General features: G+C 38.3%; 1 protein-coding gene across 6 annotated transcripts; it reads right to left on the bottom strand.

Moving 5' to 3' along the window:
• Positions 1-1,031: 1,031 nt before the first annotated feature.
• Positions 1,032-5,882, bottom strand: LOC139976173 (uronyl 2-sulfotransferase-like). 6 transcript variants are annotated; one of them, XM_071984685.1, is made up of 4 exons: positions 5,673-5,882; positions 3,999-4,324; positions 3,376-3,459; positions 1,032-2,615 (listed from the first exon to the last, which is right to left on the bottom strand). In XM_071984685.1, the coding sequence occupies exon 4, from the start codon at positions 2,468-2,470 to the stop codon at positions 1,484-1,486; it is 987 nt and encodes a 328-aa protein (XP_071840786.1). In that variant the 5' UTR covers positions 2,471-2,615; positions 3,376-3,459; positions 3,999-4,324; positions 5,673-5,882; the 3' UTR covers positions 1,032-1,483. The 6 variants fall into 6 exon arrangements, with proteins under 6 accessions (XP_071840786.1, XP_071840784.1, XP_071840782.1 ...); XM_071984683.1 differs by lacking the exon at positions 3,376-3,459 and having other exon boundaries at positions 5,669-5,882; XM_071984681.1 differs by lacking the exon at positions 3,376-3,459.
• Between the last annotated feature and the right edge of the window lie 6,542 nt (positions 5,883-12,424).

Genomic DNA, 12,424 nt, shown 5'->3' with positions numbered 1-12,424 from the left:
CAAGGGTACATATGTGCAAAAATACTGCCAATTCACATGAGGTGAACCATATATGGTAGAAAGTAATGGAATTTTGCGCGACAACGGTGTAATACTCTATACACAATGATAAATACTATACTCAAGTTTGAAATAACGATTTATTAGCTAAATTTCCTTAAATAAACTTATATCAGTATCGGGGACATCCACTCTTGGCGTTCCACAGCAAGCAGATCGGAATAAATATGATAACTCTGCCCATATTAAAGGTCAAAGCATTTACCACAAATAATTTGTCCCATTGTCTTATACACTAAATCGTCAAAGTACAGAGATCGCTCAGTCGTTCTATAGAACTTGTCACTAAATAAACATACCGCAAGTTCTCGTCAGCTGTAAACAAGCCGCTTTTCTCACCTGGTAGACAAATTTCCTAAGCTGGGTTTTATTGGTCTAATATGTTGCCACGTTGACCACTGTGTACTTGCTCTTCAGCATACAAATCACAAAAACTCTTAAAATGCACTCCTGTTGCCGTTTGTCACTTATCCAAAGGGAGAACAATTAGAGGGACAGATATCGACCCTATGTGGAGTATGCCACCTAAAGGTGTCCATACACAATGTATTACTACAATGACTTATACACAATAAATTTGTCACTTTTCAAGGCGACTATTAGAATATATAGAATTTCAATGGACTTGTGTTATATTATAGTTGATGGCTTTTCACTATCATTTATAGCCTACCCACATTGGCTATATTCAGTTAGAAGAGGAGAAAGTGTCTTAAATTGCCTTAATTCTATCATCTTCCAACCTCCTTACACTTTAACCATCAATAGTTTAATCCTTTCTATCTATATCTATATCTATATATATATATATATATATATATATATATATATATATATATATATATATATATATATATATATATAGATATACATATATATATATATATATATATATATATATACATATACATATATATATATATATATATATATATATATATATATATATATATATATATATATATATATATTATGTATATATATATATAGAGAGAGAGAGAGAGGGGGGTGGAGAGAGAGTATATAACACATATATAGGACTCTGTCACTCTCTGAGACTCTGAGTTAAGGGTCATTTCTACTTTGAGAATACCTCGATGTCTGATATATAATTCGGAGAGTCAGTCTAATCTTCACATACCTTAGAAAGTGATAATATTATGGTTAATATATATTGATGATCGTTTACCCTGTGAATTAAATTAACCCTAAAATAAACTGTCCTGTTGACCGTTTTGCACACAGCAGGGTACCAAACAATAGAATTCAACAACAACGATCGTATCACTGCTGCTGGTAATTTAGCCACTTGGATAATAAATACAATAACGAGTTTCAAAAAGTTGATATAACAAAGTGGTATATACAACGCGAAGAGCTCCTTGCAAGTTATGTTACCGATGAATTTGAGACTAGTAAATCTTTAACCCGAACACGATTTCCGTTTCTGTTCATAAAATCGGTACTTAACAAAGTTGTAAAAGTCGTTATCAGGCTGAAGTTTCTCGGTCATGAGCCGACGTGTTTCATTTGATGGATATACTTTTCCCTGTGTTTTCATATTGGCGGTTTGTTTTTGCAAGCCCCGATACTTTTGACGTGCTCCGTTCAGCAAGCTCGGGAACATGCATTCAGCAACCTCCACAAATGACGTGTAGTCCTCCATTATACCCACTACATCAAAATAATGCACAACGTTCCATTTTGCTTTTTGTAAAGCCCAAGTTACATTCGTGCTGCACTTTGGGTTCGACCCGCAAAAATGTGCTATGGTTGACATTGCGGTAAATTTACCGGTGCACTCAGAACGATTTAGACGGACACATTGATCGTACGTCTCATTGGAAAGGTCTGTCAGGGTACTACGCCATTGTTTCTCTTTGTCCGTAAGATCTGTTTTGTCACGGTGACGTCGGTAGTAGTAACCAGATACAAGTCGACTAAACGGCTCCCTAATTACACTGATATACTTAACTGGTCTTCCTATGTGCTCACTTAAATCCACGAATCTGGCATGAGTGTAAACAAAACTAGGCTTAGTAACCGGTATGTTTCTCAGATTCTTGGACAGGAAATTCTTAGCGGATTCCTCATTAAAGACAGTTTCACGTGGTATGTTGGTTAGGTTGCTGTTTACCGTTATGCGGCCTTCACTATAGCCGTCATTCATCTTTACTAACGTCAAAAGTGTTCTGGATCCACACTTAGGAAGAGCATTAAACATCAGTAACGTGTCTGTCCTCTGAGTTGCTTGCTTCAGGGACAAAGAACGTGCAAGCGATGTTCGAGGAAGTGGGTTGGGAGAGAAAGAGGATGACTCAGTTGATGGACGCGTGTCCAGTTCGTTAAAGATACAATACAACAACAAGGTGCATGCAGCAACCCCATACGCAGAATTAAGACTCCTCATGGTGTCCTCGGTGTGTCCCCAGAGCGAAAATTAGGAAGTGTGTTCAAGATTGGTACAAGGTGAACAAACGTTAAATCCAGTCCATACGATACGTGTTCAATCTAAGGGATCGACCTCCAAGTTGTAGTAGGCTAGAGATTCTTTTCTAAAGTTAAGAAAGGGAGATAAACAATTGAATTAAGTTATTTTATTTGGAGGTGTGAAAAGACCTGTGCCTGTAACACATCTCTGTGATGATCGAGTCGATGTTTGATTCATAGTCTAATATTGTTAACAAACTCCAACAGCGATATTTGCACAGGACCCCGATGACGGCTTATGGCGGTGTATGGAGATATGATGTAGATTGAGCGTGGTGACAGTTACACCCTACGCATGTTAAGTCTTAAAACGCTACAACAGTACATGTATGCGCTCTATACGTTTCTCTACTACAATATATGGCGAATATCGTTACAACAGTACATGTATACGCTCTATCGTTGTATCATCCTGGCACTTATTGTTGGTCCTCCAATGACAGGAATTTGACCATACAATTATCGTTAATAACGTCATTAATAATTTGTATATAAAATCGACCACGATATAATTGTTAATCATAGCAATGTTACGATCGACATATGACAATGATTTGTGATAATGTAAGTAAATGTTAATCAGAATATATACAGTCAACTTTCATTTCAAACAATGAAGGAAAAACCGAAAAATTAATGTTCTATTTTATGTTGTACTTTTTGTATTATCATGATTAATAATCATTAGGATGGGAAATCTTTACTTGGTAAAATAAGCTATAGAAGAGTTCTTAGTTTGATTGATTGAAATATTATTTGGAGTGATATACTGGGTAGGTTTTGTAAACGCAGAAAAAAAAATCATGGATTCATTTAAATACTTACTCGCTGATAAACCTTCGTTCCTTTAAAAAAGATTAATAGGATCTCTTAGTCCAATCAATGTCATCATAGTTTGAGTAATGCTCGCTATAGGTTTGGTAAAATGATGGTAATCAAACCAATAATAATTTGCTTTAAATGCTATCAAAACATTTCCAGAGATAATCAGACGTCCACAGCAGAAGCCACCACTATTTAAATTATGCATTAGAAACTATACTTGCCATATCCTTAAAGAAAAAAACAACATTATTATTATTATTATATATATATATATATATATATATATATATATATATATATATATATATATATATATATATATATATATATTCGTGTAACCAATAGACGTCAGTTGTCGGTCGACAAGCTTAGTTACGAAAAAATCGTATCCATTAGAGTGAAAAACTTGGCACAATGATTAGTTCCAAGCACCCAGGAATAAGTACGTTTTCACTACTATTGTAGGTTACGTTGTACGGTGTATATGAGACAATGACAAGGCATTCCCTTTCAATAAAACATATTGTAAGGTCGTGGTTACGGTTAAAGTCCGTTTCCGTTTGATGTATAAAAGTTTTTCCTTAAGAAACACAAACAATTATATCACTTTGATATTTACATACCCTTGATGTTATTCATAACTGTTTCAGAATGTTCCAGTACATAATAATTGATCAAAGGCAGATAGTCTCCTCGTTGAAAGCTGTACACTGCAACATACATGAGAAGTACAGATGCAAGCATCCTAACAAGGACCTTTGTACACTCTGAGGCTATGAGCATATACGCCGTAGCTTAAGCAAACGGCAAACTGTTGTTTCTTCAGATTAGTCCATGCATTCACCAATCCTACAGACAACGGATGGTATATTCGAGTATTTGCTAAGTAAGTCAAATACTGACCAATTCCAATGTTTAACCGCGGATTTCGGTACTCGAGTAAGTTTTTCTGAAATTTGATGATGTGGATGTATTATAGACATTTAATGCATTCATTAAACGAATGACTGATATGTATGTATGTATTAAAGAAATTTAAATGTCTTTACTAACGATAACATTGAATGAATTGATGTATTCAAAACATTTAAATTTATTTACTAACGATAACATTAATGAATTGATGATAAGGCTGTATTTAAGACATTTAACAATTTCAAGTTAATTGACTGGAATAACAATAATAAAATAAGTCCTAGAGTAGGAACCTAATCCATTGTCATGTCCACAGCTCATGTTACAATTGCAATGTCCTTTTACCACATGGTAGAACTGCACTCTTAGAACCAAATCAAAATATTTAAGGGGAACATCCCTATACATGAAATAGTTAAAATCCTATCGATTGTGTTAATTGCAGCACCACTGTAACTAGTCACTCTAAACATCTATATTTTCAGATATCATCAACATATGAAGTGAAATGAGCAGGTAAATTGGTTGAAAATAGAATTAAATAGATTGAAAGGACAATATTGTAAAATTGTCGAATTATTACTTTTTACTTTTGTGATCACTTTTTCTAATAAATATACAAACGGTGTGGAGTGCTATTGTTTGTTGTTTTTATATTATTAGTCACTGTATGAAATGAAAATAACTAAAACTTCACTGATTCAAATGTAATATTTAATCGAAATGACTAAGACACTGCGTAAACAAGCAGAGAGCAAATGAAACTTGCTTTAATTAGACGAGCGGTGATTAACACAGATGCCGTTGATAAATAGGTGACTGAGTTCGAGTTAAACAGCCAAATGAAGGAAATACAGATTCTGATAGAAAAGTTAGATTTACTCATGACAACAATGCAATAACGTGTTGATTGAATTGATGGAATATTGAATGGTATTTATAAGATAGGGACATCAATAACTCAATTGTCGATAAGCATCAATATGTAATACAGCTGGGAACAAAAAGTGGAAGCGAGAATGACCATGTTGAGGATTGTATCACCTACTTAATGTAATATACTCAGCAACTAATATAATGCTTAGAACTACTGTAATTCAAATCTACCACTAAAGTAATAACATTCATACAATAATGCTATAAGCAAATTAACCACTGATGTAATAAGCAAGGTAACCCCTATTTAATAACCCCTAATGTCATAAACAAAGTACCGGTATTGCATAAGCATGGTTAGCAATTGATTACACGCAGGTCTCAGTCTATAGTGGTTGATTTTTATTAACAAAAGTGGTTAGTGTTATAGGCTACATTAATGTATGGTACAAGTTGATGTTTGACATTATAAGCAAAGACATGGAAAACTTGAAAAACTCACTCACAAAGGTATTCATAGAAACGCGGCTATACGCTATCTTGGTGATAACGTAACGTAAAACACTTTATTTTAACAATGTTCCCCTTATGAGTACATCTCGTACGGTATATAGTTTCTTCTATATATGCGACACGTTAAACTGACAGTAGGCCTATGTCAAATAGACATAATAGATTTAGTTGGGTCTGTATAATCTGCACACTACGCTATATAACTATGATTCATACTTAGCCCTGCTATATATGTATTGACTAACAATCCTTGTATTGTGTGAAATCCTTGAAATGTGTGAAATCCTCCACGCTCTGGTGGTGCCGACGTTGTACTCAAAGACATGTACAGGTCTACTGAGACTGTGTATTAAAGTAGGACCCACTCAACACAGGTGAAAACTGTCTGTACGTCCATTACAGATTAAACGCGCCCACGCAACACAGGTATACACTGTCTGTACCAACGAGGTAAATGAATCTGGAGGATTCATGTCAATTGGGTGCGCGCGTACCATGTATGGAGGGTCATGTGATGTGTTCCAGGGTGGTACCAAACTGATATTTCTCTGTAACAGTTCGAGGATAGTGTTAGTGACTTCGTAAAAGATTTGCACCAAGACGGATCGGACATGGGAACTAACGGCATAAGGAGGTACTGGTACTTCAGGCCTACGAAATAGTGCTAATATGCAAACGTTCAACTTTATTCTCTTGAATGAAGGCAGGCCTTCTACATAATAGATCTTACTTATTAATACAGCTCCAGGGGCAAGCTTTGTCTCATATGGCCTAACGTTATTACTACTTGCTCTAAGTGAATGTAGAAATGGGAAATGTGGGGAAATGTTTAGTTCAGTGCAACCACGGAATTCTCCATGGAACAGAGCCTAATGCTGCTCGACGGGAATATAGCTATCACGTTAGGCTACAGGCACGGTTATTGCTAGGTAACGGGTGTCATCTGCTGCTCTAAGCACGCAAACACATTTACGTACTAGTTGGGTGAAATCATCATGCGTAATAGGGAGAGTAGTATATTAGTACCACCCTGGAACACATCACATGACCCTCCATACATGGTACGCGCGTACGCGCGTATTTACTGTGTAATAGTTTCTCCAGATTCATTAAACTCGTTGGTCACAGCTGTACGTCCATTACAGATTAAACGCGCCCACGCAACACAGGTAAACACTGTCTGTACGTCCATTACAGATTAAACGCGCCCACGCAACACAGGTAAAAACTGCCTGTACGTCCATTACAGATTAAACGTGCCCACGCAACACAGGTAAAAACTGCCTGTACGTCCATTACAGATTAAACGTGCCCACGCAACACAGGTAAAAACTGCATGTACGTCCATTACAGATTAAATGTGCCCACGCAACACAGGTATACACTGCCTGTACGTCCATTACAGATAACGCGCTTGTTATATAGCTAGTTTGTCTCTTGTTTCACGAAGTAAAATACATTGGGAATTCCGAGATAAAATTCCTGAGGTATAATATAAGGAGAAAGAGATTAGAAATTACTTGGGGGAACTGAGCCTAGAATTTTGCTGTTAGAACCCATAAATGATGTTTCCAGTCAGTGTCTATACGCGAAATCTTTTCTAAGTTAAATAATTATATATTATAAATTGTGTGTGATACAGAGAGAGTATATGTGGGGCTTATATTGATATGTGTGCAGTGTGCTTTCCTTCTTTGATTTATGTAGGCTTATATCAGGCGCGTATCCAGGATTTTCTAACCCGGGGGGCGCGAATTACCATCTAAGCGGAGCGCCACCATCGGTTGGCGCGGAGCGTACAAGAAAATTTCTGGTTTTGATACCCCCCAGATCACCGGAAATGGCACTTCTCGGGCTTGAAAATGACCAACCAGATGTACACTTTTGCCTGAGAACCAAGTATTTCCCAAAAGTTTTTTTTTCCATCTATAACCTTTTTGAAGGTTGTAACCAGTCACACATCATGTTCGACCTCATTGCATGTCCTATGGATCATTGCTTTTTTAGGTGATTCTACGTCACGGCCCACAATATCCGAAACCACCACTTTTGAAGGTTTTAAGCCCATTATTTGTTGAGAATTTGAAAATTCACATTTCTCGTGAATAAAAATCACTTCAAAACATACCCATAATGTTGCACAAAATTCAATCTATGGACAACCACTGGCGGATCCAGGGCCTTTGTTTGGGAGGGGCCAAAGTGGCATCAGAGTGATATGGGGGAGGGGTCTAAGGGAAAGGGGTCTTTGGAAAATTTTCTATTGCTGAATGCCCTCAGATGCAATTTGATGCGACAAAAGTGTACAATGGTGATGTTAATTTACTTCTAAAAAATGTTTCCCCGGTGTAATTTTCTAAAATATATATGAAACAAAGTTGGGATCATCTTTCTCAAGAAATTTTATTTCTAATAGGTTATAAATTTCTTACAACCAAGTACCAACCTGTAACTGCAAAAATGGTGTTAAACTGTAAATCCTCATGCTCATACATTTACATAGCTCCCAACTCTTGAGAAGGCAAATGCTGGTCCATGCCACGAATCGCCGTCCTGGGGGAGGGGTATAAGGGGAGGGGGTGTCCCCCTCCCCCTTTTGATTTTTTTTTGGAATCCTGGTGATGCCTACATGTAAAATGGTGGCACTTAGAAAGGCTTTTGTCACCCAAAATTTTCTGAGAAATATGCAGTTTTTTGTGTGTAACATCAATAAATTGAATAATAGGTGATAATTCATTCTTTCCCGTGGCATGAAAATGTTCGCTGCTCGCCCCAATGAAAAGAAATATAGGCTAATTTGAGGTTCAAATGATGCTGTAAAGGAGGTTTTATACTCTATTATGCTAAATGCTAAAGAAATGATGGTTGCTAAGTCAAAATTTGATGCAAATTTTTTTATGTATACTTGACAATTACAATGCGGTTTTTTCGGACGCTTGTGCGGGTCAGCCGGTTTGGGTGTTAGAATGCGGGTCTAATTCCCGCGAATTGCGGGTCAGTTGGGAGCTCTGTATTTAATTTTAAACCAGAAAACGAAAAGGTTTAGACTAGTCTACCACTGCTATTCCTCTCGATTTTGTTAATTTCCAATCATATGATTTAGCGGATGTTCGGAAACACTTTTTGGCTCACCTTTGGGGGGCCATGGCCCCCGCTTTGCCCCCCTTGGATCCGCCAGTGTGGACAAACAATATAGAAAAAACCTCCTTCAACCCCTAATAGACAGGTCAATATTGCACGAGTAGAAGAAAGTATGATGAAGAATGTTGGTGAGGAAATTTTCGAAAATTCAGACACAGTTAATTATTGGTGTACAAATGTTAAACCTCTTATAATGGCTATTATAAAACTTGGTTGAAGGAAATGATAAATACCAGATATTTCCGATATCAGGTATATCGAAACCGAACACTACACACATAGGCGTAGGTCCCGTAGGAGGCTGGGGCTGCAGCCCCCCCCCCCCCCCGCAACCATTTTTTCGGGCACCTACTGAAAGAAAAATAAATAGCAATGAATAGCTTAAAAATTATCTCCTTGGTAATTAAAATAAAGTTCTAAGCTTGGCCGACATTACTACTGTAAAAGAGAGTTTTGACATAAATGGATCTGTATGCTTTTTCTCCATCTACATAAGACATTTGGTTGTTTACATTAGCATCCGGCGGTATACTGTGCAACTTTCACGGACCGTGCGGTACACTATGCCATGCAATGTAATGAGCGATGCTTGCTTATATGATATTGGCATCGATATGTTGAACGCGCGCAAAGCGCGCAAAAAATTTCGGCTTTTTTTCGGGCAAGTCGTTACAGCCCCAAATCCAATTAGGCTCCTACGCCTATGACTACACACATAGACAGTTTTTTTGAGGCTGTTCATGTGGAACATGCATTTCAATGCTCACTGATGTGATGTTATATCTGCTCTTTGCTTTACAAATTCGAACAGGCGTGTAGCGAGTAATTGCCAAGGGAGGGGCGAAGCCTGTAGGCAAACTATCTAAGCGAAGCGCCACCATGGGTTGGCGCGAAGCGTACAAGAAAAATTTTGGCCGAAAATGCCTCTCAGATCGCTGGAAATGACACTTCCCAGGCCTTGTAAGCTGCATCTAAGCATTGTCTATTTTGAAATTACTAGCGATGTCATAAAGAAAATTTGCTCGGGGGGGGGGCGGTCGCCCCTTCCCGAAATGCGTCATGTTCCCCGACGACTCGGTCGAGTTCAAGACCAGCCACAGTTGGTTCCATATAGCACAATTGTACTACAATTTGTACAATTGTTTAAGGCTTCCATACACACACGCGCGTTATGATAGACCATATATAGTATTTATATAGATACATTAGTGAGAGAGGAAAAATGGAAACGTCAAAAATGGAGTTGTCGGTGTAAGGGGTAGGGTGAGGCGCACACCCCCTCCGTAATCCTTGATCTGTCACTGGCTACCCTGTGTATATAATTGGGATCAGCGCTTTAACTATGACTGTTCCTCTTTCTCTTCCCGAGGTCTTGGCTATCTTCTACTCCCTCCTTTCTCCTTTTTCCCTCTTTTTTCTTTTTCTTTTCCTTTCCTTTCTCTCCTCCTTTTCTTTTTTCCCCCTCCTTTTCCCTTTTTTCTTCTGTTTTTTTCGCTCCTCTTTTCCTTACCCGGGGGGCGCGCGCCCCCAACGCCCCCCCTGGATACGCACCTGTATATATATATTTTTGGCTCTCCATTAATTTCAGCTTTATTAAATAAAATGAAGGAGAATATTCAAAGAGTAAACATACCTACCGATATATCCGGCGAGAGATTGTTCATAGTGCATGTGATAATTTCCTTAATGTGTTGTTTGTTCAATCCGCCAACTCTCTAATTGGTCAAATTCCTACAACGACAAATACAGAAGATTATGGAAAAAGCGTACTTAAGTATACTTCAACAAGGGCGGCGGAACCGAGGGGGCACAGGGGGCACGTGCCCCCCACTTTTCCTCAGGTTAAAAATGTGCCCTTTTTCTACATAAAAATTTAGGTGTCTCAAGTTAGCAAGAGGCCAGGGAACCAGAATGTACACTCGGGAAGGGCCGTTTCCAGCCATCTGAGGGGTTTGTACAACCAAAAATTTCTTGTACGCTCCGCGCCAACTGATGGTGGCGCTCCGCTCAGATAGTCGTGCATACAACTTTGCAAATCCTGGCTACGCCCCTGACTTTTAATGAATATCTGTGGGTCAAACTCAAAGCTATTTCGAATGGAAAAAAATTGTTAAGATATTGACAAGATATAAACTCTAATTCGGAAGATTCCTACATTAGCAACAAGCATGATATCACCTCATCTTGTCTCAAAAGAAAACCTGTTCCTTGTTTCCCAATTTGCACATTGGATATTGCAGTGCTAGTGTGCATAATTTCCTTGAGGGGGGGGGGGGGGGGCGTTGATGGAGTGATGTGTATACGCAAATAAGATAATACAATAAGAGTTATAAAGGGTACTAAATATAAGGCTGCATCAGTACCATCGAATTTCTGCAAAGTGCCCTTTGATGTCGGTGCCCCCCCCCCCCCCAGATTAAAAGTGCTTCCGCCGCCCTTGTACTTCAAAGGTGGCAGTATGGTAAACGAGTTATCCAAACTGTGTTACAAATTAACTTCTACATAATACCTGCCAGGTTTTCCCTTGCTACCAAAAGTGAATTCAAGTTAATAACAGCGCTACACCTGTAAAGATACAAGACACTTCCATTTGCATTGTTTGAGTTAAATTAACGACTAAAATTGACCCTATAGCCTTCTAAATCTTATATTACTGATGAAGCTTCCGTGAAGAAAATGGTTTAGCTTGGTTCAAGCCTATACTTACGTTCCTATCCGTGCTTGCTTAAGAAACAACTTTTGTTAGTGGGCCAAGGAAGGCCAACTTTGTAAGGTTCTAAAACCGGGAGAATTAGAAAGCCTCGTCATCTGAAAGCAAGCTTGTGATCTGATCCTTAGCCGCCTCTAATGATCACGAGCTCGTAATTAAGAACTTGAGTGACTTCCTTATGGGGGTGGGGGTTGTCCGTTATATAACAACGAGCGCGTTGTTCCTTGTTAACGTATAGCATAAGTACATGTAAACCGCTTACATTGTATATACCTTGACCGAAACTGAGAATTTCTTATAACAGTATAAGCAACGTTTTGGCCAACAACCTGCGTTTGATATTCCTGTCGAGGTGCTCAAACTAAATGAGCGGCTTAAGGCCGGCCTGAGGTGGTTGATACGGGGCGAAACACCGAGCCCCGTAGTGTTACTGGCCCAGTGCTTATAGAAAACGGTTCACGCAGTACATTCCGTTTAAAAGTGACGAGTTTAATATCATCATGAAGGTTTAAGAACACAATCTCATTACGCTAGTGTGCTCTGCTGAGGGCCAATCTGGAATTAAACGTAATTGGCACATGGTTACCCAAATAAATCGTTACGCCTCTGGAGCAAAATTAATATATGGCGTGTCAAAATTACGCAAAATTCTCAGTGATGAAAGTACAATTGTGTGTGTGAGAGATAGAGAGAAGTGCATGTGAGGGTTTGTTATCGTGTGGGTAGTGTGAATAGGTATAGGAACCCAATTTTATTTGGGGGCTGTAACGACTTGCCCGAAAAATTAAAATAAACATTTTTCGCGCATTTTTCGCGCGTTAAATATCTTAATGTACATATCATATAGGCATGCATCGGTTATTACATCGCATTCGATTTAAATGTACCGCACAA

Source organism: Apostichopus japonicus, chromosome 11 (assembly GCF_037975245.1).
Source record: "Apostichopus japonicus isolate 1M-3 chromosome 11, ASM3797524v1, whole genome shotgun sequence".
NCBI classification, from domain to species: Eukaryota; Metazoa; Echinodermata; class Holothuroidea; order Aspidochirotida; family Stichopodidae; genus Apostichopus; species Apostichopus japonicus.
Note: the sequence above shows the minus strand (reverse complement) of the source record. Positions and strands in the feature narration are given on the sequence as shown.